The following is a 23615-nucleotide window of genomic DNA, read 5'->3' as shown; positions in this document are numbered from 1 at the left end:
GCCCCCAACACAGCCCTCTCTGTGGTCCCACCATGACCTCAGTCCCCACTCAGTGGAATCACATTCTCCGTGGCCACCGCCGACGGCTCACAGGCATGTGAGCCAACTCCGACGGCTCACAGGCATGTCAAACCTGCCTATGTCCAAAACAGAACTCCTGGTTCTTCAAGGTTCCATCTGGTTCTCCTACACTAACCCCACTCCTCCTGAACCTTAGGAAATGGAGCTACCACCTGCCCGGCTTCTCGAATCTAGGTTTGATTCCTGACGCCTCTCTTTCTCTCTTCCAGTTCGTCGTTGAATCTTCTTGGTTTTATTTCAGAATCTATTCCCAACTCAACTGACCCCTCACCCCTCTACTCCTGCCCTCTGGATCTGAGCCCCTCACTGCTCACCTGGCCTGCAGAGGAACCCCCTAAAGGTCTCCTTGCTTCACCTGGGTCTCTTCAGACCCTTCAGGCAGCCCAAACGATATTTTGTAAGAAGATGAATCAAATTATTTCTTACTTAAAACCTGCTGATAGTTTCCCATTTCACTTATGATCATGAGCTGAGACTCCTTTTGCCCTGGCATAAAATGCCTCACATGGTCTGGCCCCAAGCTTATCTTGGACCCCTGTCCCCACCTGTCATGACAGTCCAGCCTCTCCACGCCCTCTGCCTGTTCCTCTAGCCTCCGAAGTTCACTCTGCCTCTCGCCCCTTGCCCCTGACCTTTCCTCCACCTGGTCACTCTTCACCCAGACCTGCACCTAGCTGCCTCCTTCCTGTTCCGGATGCAGCTCACGTGCCATCTCCCCGCAGTGGGCTTCCCTGCCTATCTTAGCTCCTGTCGCCCACTACTGTATCCCAGCTGCTCTCTGTCACTTTATCCTGTTTAGTTTTCTTGGCGACATCGCCACAGTTTGGATTTGGCCATATGGTTGCTTGGATGTTACCTGTCTTGCCCTAACATAATGGAAGCTCCCTGAAGGCCAGGTCTGTCTTACCCATCACTGTGTCCCTGACGCCTGGCCCCATGGCACGTGAGAGGGACTCAAGTCACATTTGTCAGACGAATGACCGGTTGCAAGGCCCTTCATCCGCATCTGCATTCCTGTCATCGCATGCAGACACTGTTGTCTTCTTGTCACCAAGAAACAGACGTCCCAACAGGGACCCGAGCAGCCGAGTCCTCTCCGCCCAAACTGAGCTGGCAGCCACACCCCCACCGCTAACACTCCTCAGATTTACAGCAGTGACTCCAGAAAACCTTCCCATTCCCCCACGGCCCGGCATCTCTCCTACTGATCTGCACACTTTGTTAGACAGATGCAGAGGAAGGGGAGGGAGAGAGTCTGCACGAGGAAGAGCTGGGCCAGAGATGAGAATCACAGGCATTAAGCTGGAGATAGAAAAATAGGAGGCAAAAAGTCACAGAAGAAGGTGAATTGACAAAGCAGGCCAAGAGTAACACACGAGAGAGAGAGAGAGAGAGAGAGAGAGAGAGAGGGATGGAGACAGTGTACCGAGGGAGAGGCAGAGACACTGTCAAATAAGGGACAGGTCACGTGCCCACCAGGAGGCGGGACTGAGCGGCCAGGTCGGTAGCGGGGCCCAGGGCCGGGAAGGCCTAGAATGCACGCACACCTGCCCACGACCCAGGGTTCCGGGCCCTGCGCGGGCCTGTATCGACCTACCTGCTCTGGCTCCAGGTGGGCAGCCACCTCTCCAATGGCCCTGGCAGCTTCCAAGGCCTCGTCCACAGGGCCGGACTCCAGGCTGACGGTGAGCACTGCGTCATAGACCTCCCGCAGGGGCCCGCGGTCGCCAAGGGCCGCGTAGGAGCGGTTGCGGTAGGGCAAGGCAAAGAGCAGGGTATCGTAGGGCAGGAAGACCAGCCTCCCATCTGCCAGGCCCTGGGCCCACGCTTGGCTCAGCAGGGCCGTCTGCTCCAGGCCCCCCAGGAGCGCCGAATGCATGCAGAGCACCACCACTGGGGGTAGGAGAGGCGTGCTTACCTTTGCAGGCCTCCCCTGAAGCCCAGAGTCTGTGGCCCTGGAGAGCTGCTCGTAACTCTCAGGTCCACGCCCCTACCATGAATAGATTCCTCTTTGCCTTAGCGAAAGAAATAGGCCCCTGGCGATAAGCAGCCAATTCCATCCCCAGGCACCCAGGACAGAAGAGAGCCCTTGCCCAAGATAAGGGTCCTTCCTCTCTTCTCCACTTGGGTCCCTGACCAGGGGGACCTTCTCAGTCAACAAAGGGCTACCACTTACTCTGGCTGTGGTCTAGGTTCCCTACTGCAATCCCTTTCTCTAGGAAATGCGGGAAAACAGAGCCACCAGGGAAAACTGAGAGTCCCCTTGCTGGGGCCCAAGGACCCCGGTCATGTGGAAGTCAGAGCCTGGAGCCCTGATCTCTGCTGAGCTTGGAGGGCCATGCCGTATGGGCCACGGGCCACAAGCCAGCTGCTCCCTGCCCCAGTATAATTGGGGGAGGGGGGGTGGCTCGGAGACTCACTCACTACAACTAGGGGTAAATAGGACCTGAGTTTCCTTTTTCCCATCTCTTCCACCCGGGGGTTATTCTGGACGCTAACCAAAAGACCCATTTGTTTTGTAAGTGGGGGGTGCCATTCTGCATTTTCCCTGCTTTCCCTGCACAAGGGAAAGCCGATCCCCACAGCCTGGGAGGAAGCCGTGGACTGGGAAAAACCCACACTGATGGCAAGCCGTGCTCGCTGTGTGCTGGGCACTGTTCTACGCCCCTTATCTGCAGTAGTCCTTGTCCTCACAACCCTGTGATGGAGGGGGGTCATTAGCCTCATGTCACCGATGAGGAAACTCTAGCACAGAGAGGTTTAGTGAGTTGCCTGAGGGCACACAGCTGGCAGGAGGTGGGGTTAGGAGTGAGACTCTGGCAATCTGACTCCAGAGAATATGCCCTGAACCACTCTGCCCCCCTGGCTCCTGAAAGCCAGCAATGTGGTTGGAACTCAATACCCAGCAAAAGGGTTGGAGGAGTCTGATGACACGTCCCCCACCCACTGCCACCATGCTCCAGTCATGCAGAACTGAGCCGATCCTTCTAATCCCATTAACATGTTACCTCCATTCCTCTGCCCTAGCTGGTTCCTCTGCCTGGAACCCCTTCCTCCTCATCGCCGCCTGCAATCACCTTCTCATGCTCAGGCCCTGCCCTGGTATCACCTCCTCCATGAAGCCCTCCCCACCCCTAAGCAAAGCAGCTCCTACCAGACCGGAGCTCCTCACTGCCGGGACCTGGGTGCTTCCTCCCCACCCCCTCCCCAGAGCCCAGCCAGGGTCAGGCACAGAGCAGTGCCCAGTGACTCTTGGCTGAAGGAAGTGTTTACAAAGCACTCAGCCACAAATATCTGCTCCTTGTGACCCTGTGAGGTGGGTTTCAACTATCCCCATTTCACCTGCTGGAGAACTGGGGCTCAGGGAAGTGGGCTACTGGTCCTAATGGGCAGCAGGCTAATCTGGGCCGGGTCTCACTCCCTACTTGGGGCTGACTTACTAACCAACAGCCACATCAGCTTGGGGGTCCGCCCACCCCGCCCTCCCCCAGGGGGCCACTGGCTTCGGTTCCCTCAAATGAGAAACATGGTGGTTGCGAGTTTCACAGAACAACATTTTCCCCTGCTACCTGCAATGCATTCTCGCATTCACCACTTTTATTCCATTCTATTTTATCTATTCTGTTTCATTCTTTCTCCTGTTTTCTTTCTTTCTTTCTTTCTTTCTTTCTTTCTTTCTTCCTTTCTTTCTTCTTTCTTTCTTTCTTTCTTTCTTTCTTTCTTTCTTTCTTTCTTTCCTTCTTTTGTAATGTTAGTCTTGATTCACTAAACTGGTTTGTTGATCACAACCCATACTTTGAAATCATCCCAGTCTAGATTAACTTTAAGGTCCCTCCGGGGACGCCTGAGCGGCTCCGTGGGTTGAGTGTCCAACTCTTGATTTCAGCTCAGGTCATGATCCCAGGGTTGTGGGATCGAGCCCGTGCTGAGTGTGGAGCCTGCTTAAGATTCTTTCTCTCTCTCTCTCTCTCTCTCTCTCTGCTCTTCTCCCAAGCTTGTGCTCTCTTAAAAAAAAAAATCCCTCCTGTTTTCCAGGCGCTACCTCTCCTCTACAGTCTACCCACCATGCCTCACCTTAGCTAACTACTTCCTTCAAGACAGGCAAATGTCACCTCCTCCAAGAAGCCTCCTCTGATCCCCAGGGCCCCAGCCTTGTACTTCCTCTCATTCTCCAGGCCTCTGTTCCCTCTGATGGCCTTGAGCTCTCCGTCGTAACCACCTGTCTCTTATTACTTATATAGCTGTCTCTCCATTACCTAGTCAGCCCCTGGAGACCCACCACCTGATCTGTCCTGTTCACCTGTGTGTCCCAGCACTCAGCACAGCAGGTCTCCATAAATGCAAGAAGCGATTAATCGGGGAAAAAAAAGTGATTCTGACTCTAACTACCTTCCCGGGCTCAAGTACCCCTACGCTCTCGTTTCCTTCAATATACCAGACATGAGGCAAGAAAGCCCTTTGACTCCCACTCCGCAACCAACACTTGAATCAGAGCTCAAAACCCGACTGCCCTGCCTGCCAGCTGTGTGACTTGGGCAAGTTACCTACCTTCACTGAGCTGTGAAGCACAGACCTCAACGGGACTGGCTCAGGGGGCTGCTGTGAGATGAAATGCAGGGCCGTTGTCCAGAGCTCAGCCCACTGTCTGATGCTGAGGAAACTCCCCACCAGCAGCCATATGAAGTCCATGCTGCCCACACGAGGAAGGCACCCGTGGACACTTACTTTTCAGGCCGTCCACGCGGCAGAGCTGCTCCAGGACCTCCGTGGCCCCCTGCTCCCCAGGTCCTAGAGAGGTCACCAGCCCCACAGGCAGCCCATGCGTCCTCAGAGTCACGGCCACCTGCCGGGCTGTGGCCACCCAGATGTCCTGGTGGGAGGACACGATGGCCACGCGAGCCCAGCCAAAGTGTCTCATGATAGACAGCAGCACGTGGGCAGCCGAAGGCAAGGTGGCCACCAGCTCACCTCCTCCTTCTGGAGCTCCGCAAGCCCAGGAGAAGAGGGTCTTGCCCCAGCCTTGGGCCAGCAGGGCTGCCGCTTGACAGTAACCGGGATTGACAGGGCCCACAAAGGCAGCCACGGTATTCTTGTGGGCCAGGAACGTGGCCAGAGCATGAGGGGTGTCACAGCCCGTGGCAAGGACCACGGAAGCCAGCCTCGAGCCCAGCACCAGTGAGGAGTCCTGGTTGGCTCGGTCCACAGCCAGCTGGGCTGCTACACTGGGGAGGGCCCTGGCAAAGATGGGGTCACAGTCCCAAGGACCCAGCACCCCCAAGGTGAAGGTCCCTGACCCGAGGGCCGGATCGGGGAGGAAGCCAGCCCACAGGATGGCACCCCAAAGCACCACAGACAAAAGAGGTGGGAAAAAGGCTGTCCTTGGATGACTGAGAGTGGACCCCCACGGGCCCTGGCAGGACAGGCACGTCTTCCCATGTGGCAGCATCCGATACCAACCTTCAGGGGACAATCCCTCCCGTAGTCCTGGGAAAAGGGGACAAAAACAAAGTTTGCTTTCTAGCATTTTCTGCCACTACTTTCTGTATGACTTTGAGGCACACAGTACCTTCCCCCAGAACCTCAGCCTCCTCATTGATAAAACGAGGGATTGGGACCCATCATGTCCGAAGACTCCCAGCTTTGGGGTCTAACGTCCTCCCCAAGACTGACTCACAGCCTGGGCAGAAGCCCAGTCATTCGGTGTGGGCTCCAGAGTCAGAGCTGGCGAGACCTGGCTCGCTGCTTTCCATCTTCGTGGGCCTAGCCCAGTCTCTGAGGTTTCTGAGCCCCATTTCCCTCTTCTGTGAGAATGCGGAAAACAAAGCCTACTTTATGGAGTGGCCATGATGTTTGTGTGCCATAACGTGCAGCACTCAGCGCAGTCCCTGGTCCTGCCTTAGGTGTTCAATAAATCCTGCTTCTTTCAACCTACTATCACTGTTGTTTCCTGCACTCATCATCCTAGGTGGACCGGTGCTCAGGGCCGCTGTGAGCCTCCCCTGCCCCTTATCCTCAAACCCAGCCCCATCCCCTGGCACTTGACTCCACTGGACTCCAGGGCCCTATGGCGCAAGCAAGGCCTGGGTATGGTGAGCGCAGGCACAGTCCCATCTCGAATCCCCTCAGGCCTGTTCTCTCTCCACTGTTCAGATGAGGAAACTAAGGGAGACTGGGAATGGGGTTGGCAGAGAGACAGGATGAGGACAAGTCTCTCCAACTCATCCTCCACCCCACACAGGACCTCCTTGACCAGGACATTTGACTAGAGGACCCCCCACTCTGCCCTTCTGTCCCAGGACTTTGACGTCCACCCTGCAGTCCTGCCACTCCGGCTCGGTCTCTGCCCACAGCTTTGACATGGTCTGTTCCCCATCCGGGGCACCCAGCCAAGTCCTCCCACCTCCTGCATGCAGCTGGCAGCCTTGCACTCTGGGGGCCACAGGAAGGCATAAGATCTCATCTTACCCTTAAGAAAATGCCAGGCTGGGGGGTGCCTGGGTGGCTCAGTCGGTTGAGCATCCAACTTAGGCTCATGTTATGATCTCATGGTTTGTGGGTTCAAGCCTGGCATCAGGCTCTCTGCTATCACCCTGTTAGTGTGGAGCCCACTTTGGATCTTCTGTTCCCCTTTCTCTCTGCCCCTCCCCCACTCATGCTCTCTCTCTCTCTCTCTCTCTCTCTCTCAAAAAAAAAAAAAAAATATTAAAAAAGAAAGAAAGAAAAAAAGAAAATGCCAGGCTGGTAAGAAGGTAGGTTCCAGCCAAGAGAAGAGTTGACCACAAGTGCAGGCAGTAGGCAGAACCAATAGGGAGGTACTGTGAGCTCATGGAGGGCTTCCCAGAGGAGGCAAGCTGGAAGCAGCCTACACTTGGAAGTGCTTGTCAGGAGAGTTCTTGCCTGGGTGGCTCAGTCAGTTAAGTGTCTGACTTCGGCTCAGGTCATGATCTCACCGTTCGTGAGTTCGAGCCCTACGTCCAGATCTGTGCTGACTGCTCAAAGCCTGGAGCCAGGGACCTGCTTTGGATTCTTTGTCTCTCTTTCTCTGCCCTCCCCTGCTCTCACTTTATCTCTCTCTCTCTCTCACTCTCTCTCTCTCTCTCTCTCTCTCTCTCTCTCAAAAATGAAGAAAACACTTAAAAATTTTTTTTCAAAAAGGAAGTCTATGTCAGGAGAGTAAGGGGGTGCCCTCTCAATGCCAACAGCCGTGGTCTGTGCAGGGAAGCACCTTAGAAATTATGTTCAGTTCAGAGGAATAATAAGGTCCTTGGAATTACACAGAAGAATAAACCCTGATTTTATCCCTCATTTGTCCCTAACTCTGGATGAGACGTTTAACTTCTCTGAGCCTCTGTTTTCTTGTCTGTAAAATGGAGATGATGATAGCTATCTGGCAGAGTTGTGGCAAGGGCTAAATGCATAACGTCTCTACGGTGAGGATATCACTGTGGCAAGCAGGTAAGGAAGTAGTAAGTGGTACTGGCCAAGCGGAAGTAAGTAGGTACAGTACTTACTATGTGGAATAGTTATCCCCAGCGCCATCGCAGTCACCATCATCACCATCTTGGGATCTTGGAAGAGCGGCAGGTGTACTATGGTGTAGAAAGCGCTAGACAGGGAGGTGGAGGCCTGAGTTTCAGCCCCCACTGCCCTTGAGGCCTCAATCTCCCTATCTGTAACAGTAGCCAGTTTTTGCAGGGCGGGCCAAGCTGAGCCCTTCAGGCCTGTGATGCTACGGTTCTCCCAGCTCAGGGCTCGGCGACTCGGGGAGGGCCCTCTCCTGCCAGCCTCTGAGGAGCGCTCTGTGCCCTCCCTCCACTTCTGCCATGATGTGCCAAGTGGTCTCTTTGCTTCCTCAGGGCTCAGGATGAACCCCTCTGAACAGCTGGGCTTGTTCTGGGCTCACAGAGAGCTGATCATTTCTGGTTGGAAACATAAGCATACGTGCACCTCTCCGCCTCATTTGTGCTTTCCAAATCACCTGTGATCCACTGCTTTGCCTTGTCTTCCCAGAGGCCCCAAGAAGAGAACTTTTACCCTCTTTTTCAGAGAAGCACACTGACTCTGGGGGGAACAGCGATGTGTCTGAGTTCTCACCAAAAGTTAGGGCTGAGTTGGGGCTGGAGCTTGGCTTCCTACCTTCCAGCCAAAGACAAAAATCACCCTTTTATCAAACACCTAGACCACCACAGCTGAAGGATCCTTGAAGATGGAACATCTAAACCAACTCCCCTGTGTACAGATGGGGAAACTGAGGTACAGAAAGGCATATGGACTTCCTTCAGTCCCACAAAGCAGCAGCAGGGTCCTGGGCCCCTGCAGGGACTTAAAGAAGACTCAGGCAGAGCTGCTTTTAGCTCCAGCTCTCCTGCTGACTTGTGGAACTGGGTCCACACCCCTTTCTCTGCCCTTCTTTTCCCATCTGTACAGGGAAGTCTTAGTTTAGCTGTGCAGGTCTCCAAAGATCCGTCAGCTCTGATGTTCTGTCAGTAAAAATCAGGAAATGGGTGGTGTTTGTCTCTGAAGCTGGCCACGTCCCCTCTCCCAGCCCTTCCCCCAGGAGCGTGTGAACAGTGCCGGCACTGTGGGTTAATTCAACCCCATCCTGGGGGAAACCGTTTGTATTTTTAAGCTCTAGGAGATGGATGCTGAAGATTAGGCACAGGGTGCTTGGCTCATAGAGCCAGGCTCATGGAATTAGTCAACTCACAGTATCATAACCCAAAAAGATGAAGATGCCTGTAGTTATGTTAACAGACAAACGAGCAAGATAAAAATGGTAATAGGAACCCAAGGAAGGGGAGTGGAGGATTTCTGTTAGAGCTGGGACCTCTTCAGCTCCTGTAGCCAAAGGTCATCCTGCTGACCTCCCCACCCGATTTCTTGCCTTCGTTCAGGACAAGCTCCCCGATGACCCACCTGCCATGCTGTCTCATTGGGGCTGACTCACTGCCTCTTTGCAGGTCTTAAGGTTGCTGCACCAGTGTCCTCAGATGTCAAGCCCTCCAAGAAGACTCTAGCCTGGAGATTCCTCATTCCCACCACAGCCCCTACAGTTAACACTCCTGCTGCCTGTCAGCTTCCTGGGACTCCTGCCCAGGGAGTGCTTCATATATGGCTCATTCCCTTCCTGTCCCCAACAGGGGCTTGAAGAAGCCACTTGGAAAATTCGATCTGTTCACTTGGAAAATTCGATCTGTTCAGATGGTAGGGCTCTGGGGAGCCAAGCAGGGAAAGGAAGGAGAGAAGGAAGGAGAAAGGAGCTGAGGGAGGGAGGATGTCTTCAGCACTCCGGACAGCTCCAGGCCAGGCTTGTTCTCCCTGGAGGAAGGAAGGATGGGCAAACACTAAAGAAACCAGTATTACTGAAAATCCAGTATTATTGTTATTGCAATTTGATCGATAAGGAAAGTACACTACCCAGAGAGGTTAGGTAATCTGACCAAGGGCACAGAGCTAGTAAGTGGCAGGGCCAACTATTTCTGCTCATCACGCCACATTGATTCTTTGGGATTCTAATGGTGTTTTTTCTATCTTCCTTTTTGGGATGAAGCCTTTTGTGGAGATAGATACCACAGTCCCCTGGATATTCAGCTCTTCCTTCTCCGTCTGCTTTCTCCAACCTGAGTGAAATTAACCGTTACTAAGTACAGCATTTACTATGTGCTAGTAACTATATATCTCAACTAATTTAACCCTTGCAACAACCTTGCAAAGTGCGTGTTGTATTTTGCTTTCTTCACATCACTTTATTCATGCTAACATGAATAAAGGCACTGCCCACTTAAGACACATCAACAAACCAAAAAAGCAAAATTGCTTTCCCCTTCAAGAGCGAACTTTCTAGCATGGGTAGAGATTCAACCAAAAAGAAACATAATAAATAATTAGGTTTATTTTTTATTTTAGAAAGTGATAGGTGATATAAAAAAAAGAAAGGTAAAGGGGGGTAATAATGTATTATAATTCAGTATAAGTATTTTCTATACTGCTGCACAATCTTCATGTTTATAATTTCAATGGTCAAGGAACACACCGGGTGGATGTGTCACAAGTTAGTAATTATCTTTTTTTGGATATTTTTATTTTGTTTTGTTTTGTTTTATGTTTATTTATTTTTGAGAGAGAGAGAGGCAGAGCATGGGCAAGGGAGGGGCAGAGAGAGAGAGGGAGACACAGAATCTGAAACAGGCTCCAGGCTCTGAGCTGTCAGGACAGAGCCCGACGCAGGGCTCAAGCTCATGAACTGCCAGATCATGACCTGAGCTGAAGTCAGACGTTTAACCGATTGAGCCACGCAGATGCCCCTTTTTTGGGGATATTTTTAGCCTTAATCTTGTCCTGGACGGATTTTAGGGCCTTTGTTTTTGTGCCAGACTTATGCCTGTTTGCTCTCAGATCCATTCCCTGACCTTCCCAAACCTGACTGGGCTCCTAATTGGGAGACTAGGGAGAGACCTCTGTCCCAAGGAGGGCTGATCCTGAAAACTTCATTCCCAGCATCCCTTGCCACTGTTTTCTGGCTGGATTTAGCCAATAGGAGACCCTGACAGGAGACTGGAGGCAAGGAGAAAAATAGAAGCCAGGAGACCCCCCCCCCCCACCGCCCACATGTGGAAGGTGTCCCAATGATAGCTGTGTCTCCTCTCTGGTCCTAGCGTCGTCAAACACCCCTCCTGATGTGGCTCCAATGTCTGGGCTTAAGTACTACCACCTCCTTCTTCTTTTTGTCCCTCCCCGACCAGGGGTGGAAGAGACTTCCTGCTGTTGCCAATCTCTGAACTGCTTCATATCCCAACACCTTTGTAATCACTCTCCCACTCCAACTTCCCACTACTGAAAGTACTGATGAGGACTCTGTTTTCCAGGGTGTATCCTCATCTATATACTATATATCTGAGTTGCTTGCAATTTCCCACCATTATGAGTAATTCTTTAATAGATATCACGCTTTTATCATCTTTAAAATGTTTTCTTTATGATAAACTCTCAGGAATAGCCATACTAGATCAAAGAATAACAACACCTTTAAGGTACGTTACATATTGCTTCATATTGTAATGTATTAATGCCAAGATATTCTTTAGATAATTGGAGACATTTGCATATTGCCTGAGCATTAGCTGATACATGGTTATTCTTAAGATTTTAGGTGAAATAATGGCAAGGTGGTTATGTAAAGAAATTTATCATTTGTTTTCAACTCTGCATACTTGAATTATGTAGAGGGAAATGACATGATGTCTGGGATCTATTTTGAAATTATTATACAAAAGGCGAGTGATGAATGACATATGAAAAGATCTTAATTTTTGAATCTAGGCTATGGTTGTACTTGGGTTCATTGTAACTTTTCTTCCTACTTTTGCTTGTGTTTAAGAACTTTCATAATAAGAGAAAATAGTGTTCATACCAATTAACAATGTAGGTATACAACTTTCACCAAATCATTTTTAGCATTCAGTATAATAATTTTTAAAAATATAACCAGCATTTTGAAAAATCACGCATTGTGTTAGTTTCCTATGTTGTATGATAAATTACCACAAACTTAGTGACTTAAAACAACACATGTGTATTATCTCAGTTTCTGTGGGTCATAGGTGTCGGTGCAGCTTAGCAGGACTCCAGGTTAGGGTCTCACAGGCCACAATCAGGACATTGGTCAAGGCTGAGTTCTCATCTGGAGGCTCAACTAGGGAAGGATCTGCTTCCAAAATCATTCAGATTGTTGGCTGTCGGATTCATGAGAGCTTGCCGCTTCAAAGCCAGTAACGAGTCTGCTAGCAAGAGTCTTAGAAAACATAACATAATCTAATACAACTTAATCAACAGAGTAACACCATACCGTATTCTTTACTATATTCTATTGGTTCAAAGGAAGTCACGGGTCCAGTCACATTCACAGGGAGACGTTATACAAGGGCACAAATACTGGGAGGTAGGAGCTGTGAAGGCTACCTTAGAACTATACCTTAGGCATATAATAGCGAAAGAAACTGACAGCCTTGGAGAGTTCATTCTGCAGCAAGCTGGGTGAGGGCTAGAACCAGAACCCAAGCTTCCCTATGAAAATTGTAATCATCTGCTTTATGACTTTGCTAAGGGGAGAGCCAGAACCATCTTCTTTCCTTCCCTCCACACTCCATCCCTAATTTCTATCATCTCCCTCTTACTCCCTGCCATACTCCGGGCAGGACCTTGTTCTGTAGTCTAAAATCTCTTAGGAAGGTCACATGAAGGTCATTCTCATACTAAAGGACTGATGGTAGATACAGACTTGCTAGGATTTTCCAACGCGGGGTATCTGCTATGTAACAAAGACAACAAGATGATTTGCTCCAAGAGAACGAAGGTTTACTTTTAGACACATGGGGACATAAACAATCACTGGGGACAGTATTTGGATGGAAGGAACAAACAGTTCCTATCTCAGAGTGGATAAACCCGTCCTGGCAACAGTAACCAGGAGGGAACTCTGAGCTCCACAGACTTCAGTTAAAATCCTCAACCATAATACTCTCTGAGTGACCCTAAGCAAGTCACTTAGCTTCTCTGAGCTTCAATTTCCTTATCAATAAACAGTGATACTATTATAATATCTACCTCACTAGGAAGCTATGAGTGAGTGTTAAAGTATTCGGTAAATGATGAACATTACTAATAATAATCACTATCATCACCATTACCGAGCACTGACTAGATGCAGATACAGATCACATGATTCAAAACAGAAAGTGTTCAGTGCCCTTGAAACAGGAAAGGGGGATGTTTAAAGAAAGAAGATTATGGCAGTCAGGATCTCAGCTAGAAGCAGAGGCACACGCAAATTAGGATAATCCCGGGAGGATTTATTTACCAAAGAATTATTAACAGAAGGATGTAGAGCTTGTGCTATAAACTGGGGTTAGCAGCAGCAGAGCTGCTACCATTCTTGGCCCCAAAGGGAAGGGAGGGCACAGTTACTAGACCTGGGAAGGGTAAAGTTATGAGAGAAGGCTGCCTTGATGGGGGCAATGACCTTTGGTTGAGGGATACAGCCAACCCAAGACAATCCTGCATGGAAGCAGCAATGGAAACAAATATCTTGATCTCACTCTTCTTCATTCTCCAGGTCTCTCCTTGGTCAAGCCCAAGCAGAAGCCGGCAGGCATAGAGGTTTGATGGTGTTTCCCACGCAAGCCAGCCTCCCAGGTCAGAGTAGGCGAGGGGAGGAGATCACCTGGCAGGCAAGGAGAAGGTATGTGGCACAGTCCACCCCTTTGCCTCTCAGCATTCACTCCTGTCTTTCATCCAGTGAAGTCTTGTCCCTAAGATAGACATGCAAAGTCTCATCGGCTACCATATTAACAAGGTACTGTCAATTCGCCTTGCAACCACTTGAGACTAACACGTTAGTCATGGGGCGCCTGGGGGGCTCAGATTTTGAGCATCCAACACTTGACTTCAGCTCAGGTCATGATCTCAGGGTGCATGAGTTTGAGCCCCACATTAGGCTCTGTGCTGATTGTGCAGGGCCCGCTTGGGATTCTCTGTCACCCCCCCCCTCTGCCCCTCCCCTGCTCATGCTCGCTCTCTCTCTCTCTCCTCTCTTAAAAATAAATAAATAAACATTTTAAAAAAACATTAGTCACGGGGCGCCTGGGTGGCGCAGTCGGTTAAGCGTCCGACTTCAGCCAGGTCACGATCTCGCGGTCCGTGAGTTCGAGCCCCACGTCGGGCTCTGGGCTGATGGCTCAGAGCCTGGAGCCTGTTTCCGATTCTGTGTCTCCCTCTCTCTCTGACCCTCCCCCGTTCATGCTCTGTCTCTCTCTGTCCCAAAAATAAATAAACATTTAAAAAAAAATTAAAAAAAATAAAAATAAAAAAACATTAGTCACTACTAGCGTTCTTTATATAAGAAAGTGGGTACAAAAGAAGCAATTTACATAACGCGTGGCTGCTACAGTCCCCATCTCCATAGCTGATTGGTCATCTAAAGTGCTTAATCAGGGGCACCTGGGTGGCTCAGTCTGTTTAGCGTCTGACTCTTGATTTCAGCTCAGGTCATGATCTCAGTGTTGTGAAATTGAGCCCCCCGTCAGGCTCGTGCTGGGTGTGCAGCCTGCTTGAGATTCTCTCTTTCTCTTTCTCTCTGCCCCTCTCCCACTCACATGCAGGAGCACGCATGCTCTCTCTCCTTCTCTCTAAAAAAATAATAAAATAAAACACAAAAATACAGTGCTAATCAGAGCTGCCTCCATTTGCCATTATTCTATGTCCCCCTCATCCTCTTGCAGCACCTCACATGGGGCTTCTCCACCTGGTATAGGGATCCAAACCCTCATTCCTAAAAAATCTTGAGTCCTCAGTGGTCTGCTCTTTACTGGGTTGCTCCGTTGATTATTGACCGGGACTTCTGGGCAAGGGAGGACTGACAGTCTCCTCCGTTAATGTCCTGGGTGCCAGTCACAGTCCTCCCTTCCTCCCTGCTCCATTGTGAGGCAACAATGACATTTCCTCATAGCAATGGGGACCCATCGCTTTGGCTTATATAGTGTGACTTCCTTCTCTGCCTATTGATTCAGGGTCATGAAGATCTCGAAATGGTCAAGAGGCAGTTTCAACTTCCAATTCCTAAGATGAATTACTGCATTCTCTGGTGGAGCTGTTCCTCTCCTAGACACAGGGAGCCCCAAACTGCCAAGTCCAAGATCAGGCACAGGTGGCAGCAAACATTCTTCCAGCGAGAGGCCACTCCTCTTCATTTTTTGGTTCTCAGCTTGCTCATTCTGTCCACAGGAAGACCACACACTTGGCCATTAGTATAAAGCGTATATTGCATCCTGTGAGTACAAGCTAGTGTCTCCCAGCTCATTCTATAACTGAACCTTCAGCAGACCAGTCCACAGGTCCATCAAGCCAAATGCTTCTGGATGATGGGAGATGAAGCCAACCCAGTGAGCCACCTGCTGCAGCTCCTCTGCAGTCAGATGTGCCCCCAGTCAGATCATTGTTGTAGAACACACTATGGTAATAAAAGGCACTCCTGCAAACCCAGGAATACCAGTTCTGGCAAAAGCACTGGGCAAGGAAAGCAAATCTATGCATAGTTCTATTCCTATCTCTGCGAGTAGAAAAAAGGGTTGCCTCCTCTGTGAGGGGAGAGATCTGATATAACAGGTAGCTGGCTGATCCCTCCCCCCAAGGAAATGGTGCCAGTCTGTGCATTTGGTGTGGTCTCTGTTGTTGGCAGGCTGGGCACTGAGCTGTGGCAATAGTCAGATGAACCATGGAAGTTCATGTTATGGAACCCACAGGCAGCCTCCATTCTGGTTCTTGTGGCCATTTTGGATGTGGGCCCATTGAACAAGCATTTGGGGTGGCTGGAAAGCAGCTGACTGATAGCCACAGCTCATCTTGTTCACCTAAGTATTGAAGACTTCCTCTGTCATAGATACCCCTCTGGTGGGGCATTCACACCCCGTGCCTATTCGGAGAGATGCATCCACATACCTCATTCACACCAATTTTCCTATCCTTAGGATGGCCTAAGACCTTGGCCATCCAGATGATCCATTATCAACTACCCATGAGTCAAAGTGAACTAAGACCTCAGGCCATCTCTCCTGCACAAAATGTACAACCAGAGGGATCCTCTGAAGTTCTGCCCACTGGGGAGATTTCCCTTCACCACTTGTATTTCAAAGCCAGCTTCGGTTGGGGATTGTAATGTAGCTTCCATCCACTCCTGGCCAATGCCAGAGTATCATGATATCCATCCTTGAACGAGGCCCACTTTTTCCTCCTCCACTAACTGGTAAGGAATTCCCAATAAGGTCATGGGTGTGGGTTGAGGGAGAAGTGGCAGAAACAGGAGTAGGTACCATGGGAGCCTCAGCCACCTGCTTGGTCATGTCTGCCACCTCCATTTTATTAAGGAATGGTTCTGTGCATGTCAGTATTATGGTTCAGTGCATCAGATAACACCCAGTTCACTTGTAATTCTGGTAGCACAGTCACTGAGGGTCTGTAATGTGTCTGTTTCCATCTCTACCAGGGCCAGGAGCAAGTCATTAACTGCTTCTTAAATGGATAGAAGTTGTTCACAGAAAAGAATATGAGTTCACTCTGCCACCAACACCTGCTGCCATGAGTGAGTTCCTCATACTTTAGTGAAGGGAGCGTGCTCCAGCTTCTCCTAAGGGTGTGAGCAGCTTGTGTATAATAGATCTGTTTCAACATGTTTACTTTCCTGAGACTTTAGACTCTTTCCTACACAGAATTCTAAGGAAGTTCTGGCATTTCCACCTCATCCAGTGAGATCATCATCGTGTTCAAATTTCAGTTAGGCAAACTAGAGACAATTAAAACCACTCATAGGTGATCAAATGAAAAAATTAAACCCCAAATCCCAGACTAGGGCATTTGTCAGTGAATTTGGTCCCGTCAGGCCTTATAATTCTTCCCCTGGGTCTAATGTCCTTGTAATCCACTCCCACGGGTTCCTGCCAATATAGATTGACAAAGTCTTCTTTTTATATAATGTTTATTTATCTATTTTTGAGAGAGAGAGAGAGAGAGAGAGAGAGAGACAGCAGGGGAGGGGCAGAGAGAGAGAGACAGAGAATCTGAAGCAGGCTCTAGGCTCTGAGCTGTCAGTGCAGAGCCCAATGTGGAGCTCAAACTCACGAACCGTGAGATCATGACCTGAGCCAAAGTTGGACGCTTAACCGACTGAGCCACCCAGGCACTCCTTGACAAAGTCTTCTAAGAATTTCACTGTATAGACAATCTTCTTGTGGTACAGGCTTTATATTTCTCCTCCATGCCATGCCCATTAAGCCCCAGTTATGGGCCATGAAGAACAATGAGGGTGTGTTCTCAGGAGCGCGAGGATCAGCTTCCAGAAGGACTCCTCTAGGTTCGACCTCCGAAAGGCTTTTGTGCAGAGAAGTGGGTGCATTCTGACATGGAGGGAGGGGCTGGCAAAGGAGGTTTGGGGGAATTTGCAGGTCAAAAATTCTCAGCCCCAACCATGTCACCCCAATGGCCATTCCTTCCTTGTTAGTGCCGCACGTGCAATGTAAGACAGCTGGGCTGGGGATGCTGTCACTCTGCAGCCTTTACCACCAGAACTTGGGTTTGTTCCTGCTCTATCTCTCTGGTAGCCACAGGACCTAAGAGGCTCGTTCCTTCAAGCTCTCATGGAAGCCTCCCGTGGCTCATGCATCTTCTCAATTATGTGATCGTAATTTTTCATTTCTTTCCTATGTATTTTCTCTTGGGCTGTAGGAAGAAACCGGGTGTCTCCCCCGTCTTTATGACTAGTATTGTTGCCACTGGGCCAAGTGCCAAGGACACTTGACGTGCCGACTGGTCTTCCAACCTGCACTGCAACCCGTGCTACCACTAATGTTCATCTGATCCACAGTGACACTACCAGAGGCCGTGAACTCATCCCATTTGCCTCAGCAAGGAGATTATCCCTATTGCGAAGCTGATGATAGGGGTGCCATAAAGAGTGTTGCAGTAACTCGAGGCTAATGGTAGAACTGTTGCCTCCCCAGGCCCAAAGAAGTGGGAGGAGAGAGTTTTCTGGAGCCCAGAAGACAGCTAGCTGCCTCGAAAGGTGAAAGGGCACAGCCAGACTGCAACATCCTACAGGGACGAATCTAGAGGGTAAGAGACCCTGCTGACGTTGTGCATACAGGCCAGCCCCCTGCAGCCCAAAGAGGTGGATGGGGGTAAAGACTTGACCTGGGTGGGCAGATGAAAGACAGCGGTGCAGCCACTTTTCCCCAAAGGGAGTCAGGAGCAGACAGCTTTAGTCCTTCCAGGCCTTGAAGAAGGAGAGGTTTGCCCAGGAGCAGATCACAGGGGGCACCTCGGGAGAAAGGAGCGACACAAGCAGATGTGCAGAGACCAGAGTGCGGCAGGTACATCCAGATGTTGGCTGCGTGCCTAGAAAGAAGGTCAGGGTCAACACACACTGCTCATGCGCTGGCCTGGGCCCAAATCTCCACTCATCTGGAAGACGCTATTTCTGGAGTCTGTCCATCTTTCTGGCTTGGGACCTCCCGCACTGGGCATCCAGAGACCTCAGGAAACACCGCTCACTGTGGCCCACACAGTGAGGGCCCCACACATTCTACCCCACTATCTGCCAGGATCCACAGCCTTCCGGCCCTGCTGTCACCAGGGCTCATCTGACCAACTCTGGCTTTAACTAGTTTGTCCTTGGTGCCCAGCCCTGAGATCAGAAATGGCCTCCATGCCTGATGGGGCCGTGGTCTGCTGTCTGCTTCCAGAGAGAAAGTCCCGTGGCAATAACAGCCCTGATAGAAGAAAGTGCAAGGTGCACACGGAGCTTAGAAGAGGGGACCAACTGCCTGGGCAGAGGCAAGGAGGGCTCCAGGAGGAGGTGTCACCGGCCAGGTCTTGGGTGTCCATAGCAGTCCTCCAGGCGGGTAGGAGAGGAAGGCATTGGAAGCAGTGGGACCAGCATAGACAAGTGTCTGGAGACGTGGGAGCGTGAGAACAGCAGACTTCCTGTGGCTGGGGACACGGCAGGGGATGAGGCTGGAGGGACAGAATGAAAAAGGGTCTCAAATACCAGGTTCAGTAGTTTAAATTTTGCCCTGAAGACAAGGGGCTGGTATGGGGGTGGGGGAGGCACACAGAATACATTTTCAAGACCTTACCGTTGAGAGTACGTTTGCACTTTCAAGATGTTACTATCGTTGTGCCCATTTTACAGGATTCGGGAAAGGTATGTAACTTGTACAAAGTGACCTGGCTTATGCAAGACGCATCCATACATGCTCTAAGCATATGATCTCTGAATTCTTGGGGAGACCAGCACAGTGCCGTGTGACGCTTTAATTATCTACTGCTGGGAAACACCCTCACACTTAAAGTCTTAGCGTGACAACAGCCACTTATGTTGCTCGTGAATCTGCAATTCGGGTAGAGGCCGGAGGGAGGGTTTGTGTCTGTGGCACGCAGCATCAGCCAGGCAGCTTGCCTGAAGCAAGTTATAAGGGTGGCGGCATGTCTAGGACCAGGAGGCAGTTCCCGGGAAGGCTGGCAAGGTCTCCACTGGTCTCCCAGGGTCTGGTGGAGACAGTCACAAGCAGAGGGCTTGTCGCCTGGCATCAGGGTTGATACCAGGAGGTGGCCTGGTGCTTCTTCATCTTGGGAGGGAGTGCTCTCTACAGGAGCGTTAGGGTCCACTCCATCTGTTCCCCCTGGAGACCTCTGGAGGAGTGGAGACCACTCCTCTGCTTCCCCCTGGAGAAATGGAAGCCTTCAGCTGAGGAAGAAGCTGTAAGTGGTCTCTGTGCCTCTCACACAGGGAAGGAACGCCCTGCAGTATCTCTACCCCTGCTTGCACGCGTCCACTGGTGAACCACCCACTGTCCCTGGGCCAGCTGTCCTGATGTGGGGCTTCTTGGCTGTTAAGGCTTCTGTCCAGCCTCCCTCCGGCCCCAACACCTGCGTCCCTGTTCTCCACTCTGCCCACAGAACAATCCTGCCCCCCATCATCTTCATCCGCCCCGGAGAGTCAAGAAGCATCACCAAACGTAAAGTACCAATAAATAGCCAACAGTCAGGATAATGACAATAGCCAACACCCAGTGCACGTTATGTTTAGAACTGTTCTAGGTGCTTGGCATGTGATAATCTGTTTAGCCATTACACTCCTATGAGATAGGACAGACCTCCCCTGTCTTGTTCATTCCCGGGTCCCCAAGACCCTGCCTGGCACTTATCAGCTAGATAATATGTGTATGTCGTATTGTTGTATGTTGTATTGTATTGTATCCTCGGAATCCTTAGGGTTGTCGTGAGGACGAAGTATACAATGGATGTGACAAGCAAGAAAGAGGCACACAGTGTGGGGCTTCCTCGTCTCCTGCTCTTCCGTCACTGAGGCCCACGCGAAGCCAGGTGTAAAGCCCGAGCTGGGGGTGCTTCAGGGGGGCCCCTGGGAGTGAGGGTGACGCTGCAGGACGTCAGAAAAACTGGGGTGGGCGGGTGAATGGAAGGATGGACGCAGATGGATGGATGAAGAAATAAGGGTTCTTTCGAAAGACAATGTACCGGTGTGGACTCAGGCTGGTATTTCAGTCTTTATCCAGCAGAGGGCACCAAGGCTCCAACAATTGGCAGAGGAGCCTTTCTTGGCCCTGCAGGAGGGCACTGTAGCCCACAGAGGGCCTGGCCTGCATTTTGTCCACAGCCCTGGCAGGGTGGCGACGGAGGGAAAGACATCAGAGTCCATAGGGGTGCAGGGCGAGGAGCAAAGAGCACAGGCTAGAGTCAGACCCAGGAGTCCACCTCCAGTAAGGGGGACCTTGGGGAGTACCTCACACCCTGGAGCGGTTCCCTTTTGTAACATGATACACAAAATACGTGTACCTTCTAGGCTGGCCCTGAGGATTAAATGAGATGCACTCTAGGGGATGCGCGAACCTCAGAGAGATTTGTCTGCCCTCCCTGAGGCCACCCAGCAAGTACGAGGTGGTCTGTCAGGATCCTAAGGAGATTTCTATGAAAATAGAGAGTTGTATTAGGGTGAAAGCCGTTCTGGGGAATAGAGACAGTTCTAGGTGAGTGTGGAAGACTTGGGGGCGGGAAGCTGCTCAGAGGCTAGGGAGATTCTTGGAGACACTGAGGTAAGGAAGCCCACCCTGTCATGATGAGTAGATACCTGATCCCCCCTCACAGCCAGCCTAGGAGCTCCAGATGCACCTCATTAATGTGGGAAATTGAGATTTTGTTTTAAATGTTTTTGGGGGGAGAGTGCAAGTGGGGGAGGAGCAGAGAGAAGAGGACAAGGGATCTCAAGTGGGCTCCATGCTGACAGCAGCAAGCCCAGCCGGACGTGGGTCTCGAACCCACGAGCCACAAGATAATGACCTGCGCCAAAGTCAGATGCTCAACTGACTGAGCCACGCACCCAGGTGTCCTGGGAAATTAAGACTTTCATGTGGAACTTGACTTGCCCGTCTTCTGGCAGCTGGGTGTGCATTTGCCATCTCAGCGGGTATTTCAGGAGTTTTTCCTCTGGCATTTATTTTATGTATTGTGGTCACTCCTGCTCCCTGCCAGGGATTTATCGCAGGGACCAGGCCTGGCTCACCCTGCCTCAGACGGGGCTTGTGTCAACAGGCCGTCCCCTGCAGAAAGCCAAGCCCGGTTCTATACGGCTTCAAAGACATAAACAGCAAACCAATGCCATGTTTCCCTGGAGCCAGCGGCCTTGCCAGGCTGAGGAAGTGTCCAGGCCAGAACACAACAGCAAGGGGGCTCCCAGTGGTAAGCCGGTGCCCTAGCCTGGGCCGTGGCCTTGGTCTTGAGCAAGAAGGTGGTCCACACTTGCGGTGCTGCTATTTCTGAAAGCAGCTTGTGCAGGATAGGCCTCCCTTTTTGGGACAGGACCCCAAGGCAGAGCAGGGATGCTTTGTTTTGCCCTTCTTCTTCTCGTAAGGCAGCATCTAGAAGCCGCCAAGGTGCTGCGGGCCAGGGTAGAGCTGGGTGGAACCACACCCGGCCCAGGACCGACTCGGGTTTCAGGAGCCCCCAGTGCTGCTCGTCAGGGTGAGCCGCCAGCCTCCGCCACCTGGAGGGTCTGCGTCTTCCCGGGTGGGAGAACTCCCCGTCCCGGGCTCGAGCGGCATCTTTGCATTCATTTCTGATAAAGCTCCTCTGGGCACATCCTATTCGCGAATCCAGCTTGTTGAGACTCGCGTCTTCATTCGCCTGTGACATCCTTTCTGATGTCCCACTTGGCGCCAGCCCCGTCTTTGATACTAGGAGACGGGACCACTAAGCCAGGGCCCCGGTTCTAAGCTCGTGGGGAAGGCGGAGGATTGCAGCCTAGTGGAGGGCGGAAGCCCCTGAGGAGGTGGGAACAACGCTTTGGAGTGGACCCTGTGGCCTGGGCAACCTCGGCCCCTCCCTCTTCACGCGCGTGCCGGACATCGAGCCCGCGGGCCACCGTTTCACCCCGATCTCCAGCAAACTGATTGAGCAGCGCCGAAGCAACAGAGGGCAACTTGGTGGAGACCCGCCTGTGGACAAAGAGCCAGCAGCGAATGGTGAGGAGTAGATGGGAGAACCGAGAAGACCAAAACCCACAATGTGATGAGAAAGTGAGCCACGCTTGTCACATGGGCCCCTGCCAGTGCCCTGGAGGGCGTGAGGCTGAGATTTTGCAGCCTGAATTGCTATCAAATTATTGTCCATGGGCTCAGGACCCTAGACAGGGCAGGTCTGGCACAGTGTCTGTAAAACTAACCATAAGCTGGGAACAGAACTGAATGCACAAAGCAGACACTAGGCCACGGAGGCCTAAGGAGCCCCCTGTGGCTACATATCAAGGGGTCCTGGGCAGCGAGTCGGGAAGGAGGCCACTCTTCCCTGTGCTAGAAGACCACCAGCAGCTGCCTCCAAACGGGCAGCCTGCTGCTTCCCACCTTGACATCTCAGCCCACCCACCTCTTGGGCACTTTTTGCTTCCTTTAAGGACACACTACATGTGATGTGGCCTGTCCCCAACCCTGACGGTCACACTCCTTCCCCCCTAAAATGCAGATCTCCAACCTTTGGGGTCAGAAATCCAACAATACCATGGCAGCTTCTGGGATAGCAGATCTGACTTTATTTCTGTTGTGTCTTCTCCAGGACTAGAACCATCCGTCCGGGTCTGCTTCGAAGGGTCTCTTGGCTTCTCTTCCCACTGCCACATTCGCATCCTCGGGTTGTCACAGTGGGTGGAGGACAGAGTGAGCAGGCTAGACTTGTACGGGGTTGAAAACTCTTCCTGATGGGCCTGTGACCTTGGGAGCCTAAGCCTCCTCACCTGTGAAACGGAGGACATTTGCACCTGCCTCCCGAGACTGCCGCGAGGCTTGTGTGGGGTGACAGGTGCCCCTGGCGCGGGTAGGGAGATGCTCAGTAAATGTCTGTGAGGTCCGGATTCTGGAAAGCACAGGTCCGGACTGCAAGGTGAAATCCCTGCGGGTTTGATGGTAATCAAGCCAGATCCTAACCCTCGGATAAGTCAGAATTCTCTCTCCCTACTGAGTCTTGATCCATGTCTACAAGGAGAACATTCCAAGGACTGGAAACTTGCAATTAAGGCCAGAGTAGACTTCAAAGAGAGGAAACACTGTTTACAAGAACCTGAGTGCCAGCAGCAGTTCCTGATGAGAAATCACTGCCAGTGCTCATGCCCCAGCCGTGCTTGTGTGTGTGTGTGTGTGTGTGTGTGTGTGTGTATGTGCGTGCATGCATATAGTTTGGGATTGCTTGTGCAGTCGATGCCCACTATCTGGGTCTGGGCTGTGACAGGATTGGACGTCCTCTCTGAGTGCTGTGTGAGACTTTATGAGCCTTCTTTGAGACAAAGGCAGCCAACAGGGCCCAACATGCCCGCTGGGGCCAGCCTCACAGCTGCTGTTTCCATTACAGGGAGGAGCCTGGCTCTGGTAGGGGCCGCGTGGCAGTGGCACCTAGCTCCCAGCCCCAGGCCAGGGCATGGATGGGAA

At 51.3% G+C, this 23615-nt stretch overlaps 1 protein-coding gene and 1 long non-coding RNA gene across 2 annotated transcripts in view; one reads left to right on the top strand and one right to left on the bottom strand.

Moving 5' to 3' along the window:
• LOC123600401 (guanylate cyclase D-like) overlaps positions 1–5745 on the bottom strand; it is a 35162-nt gene extending 29417 nt beyond the window's left edge. The window contains exons 1-2 of the mRNA XM_045482466.1: positions 4750–5745; positions 1679–1974 (exon numbers count right to left, since the gene is read on the bottom strand). Of these exons, the coding sequence (XP_045338422.1) occupies positions 1679–1974; positions 4750–5605 (1152 nt within the window). The 5' untranslated portion in view covers positions 5606–5745. The remainder of the gene's footprint in view (positions 1–1678; positions 1975–4749) is intronic.
• Positions 5746–14656: 8911 nt separating this feature from the next.
• On the top strand, positions 14657–18063 carry LOC123602406. The gene is made up of 3 exons (XR_006714487.1): positions 14657–14905; positions 16118–16213; positions 17628–18063. It is a non-coding gene; the product is annotated as an uncharacterized LOC123602406 (long non-coding RNA).
• The last annotated feature ends 5552 nt before the right edge of the window (positions 18064–23615 follow it).

This window comes from Leopardus geoffroyi, chromosome D1, assembly GCF_018350155.1.
Source record: "Leopardus geoffroyi isolate Oge1 chromosome D1, O.geoffroyi_Oge1_pat1.0, whole genome shotgun sequence".
Classification (NCBI taxonomy): domain Eukaryota; kingdom Metazoa; phylum Chordata; class Mammalia; order Carnivora; family Felidae; genus Leopardus; species Leopardus geoffroyi.
Note: the sequence above shows the minus strand (reverse complement) of the source record. Positions and strands in the feature narration are given on the sequence as shown.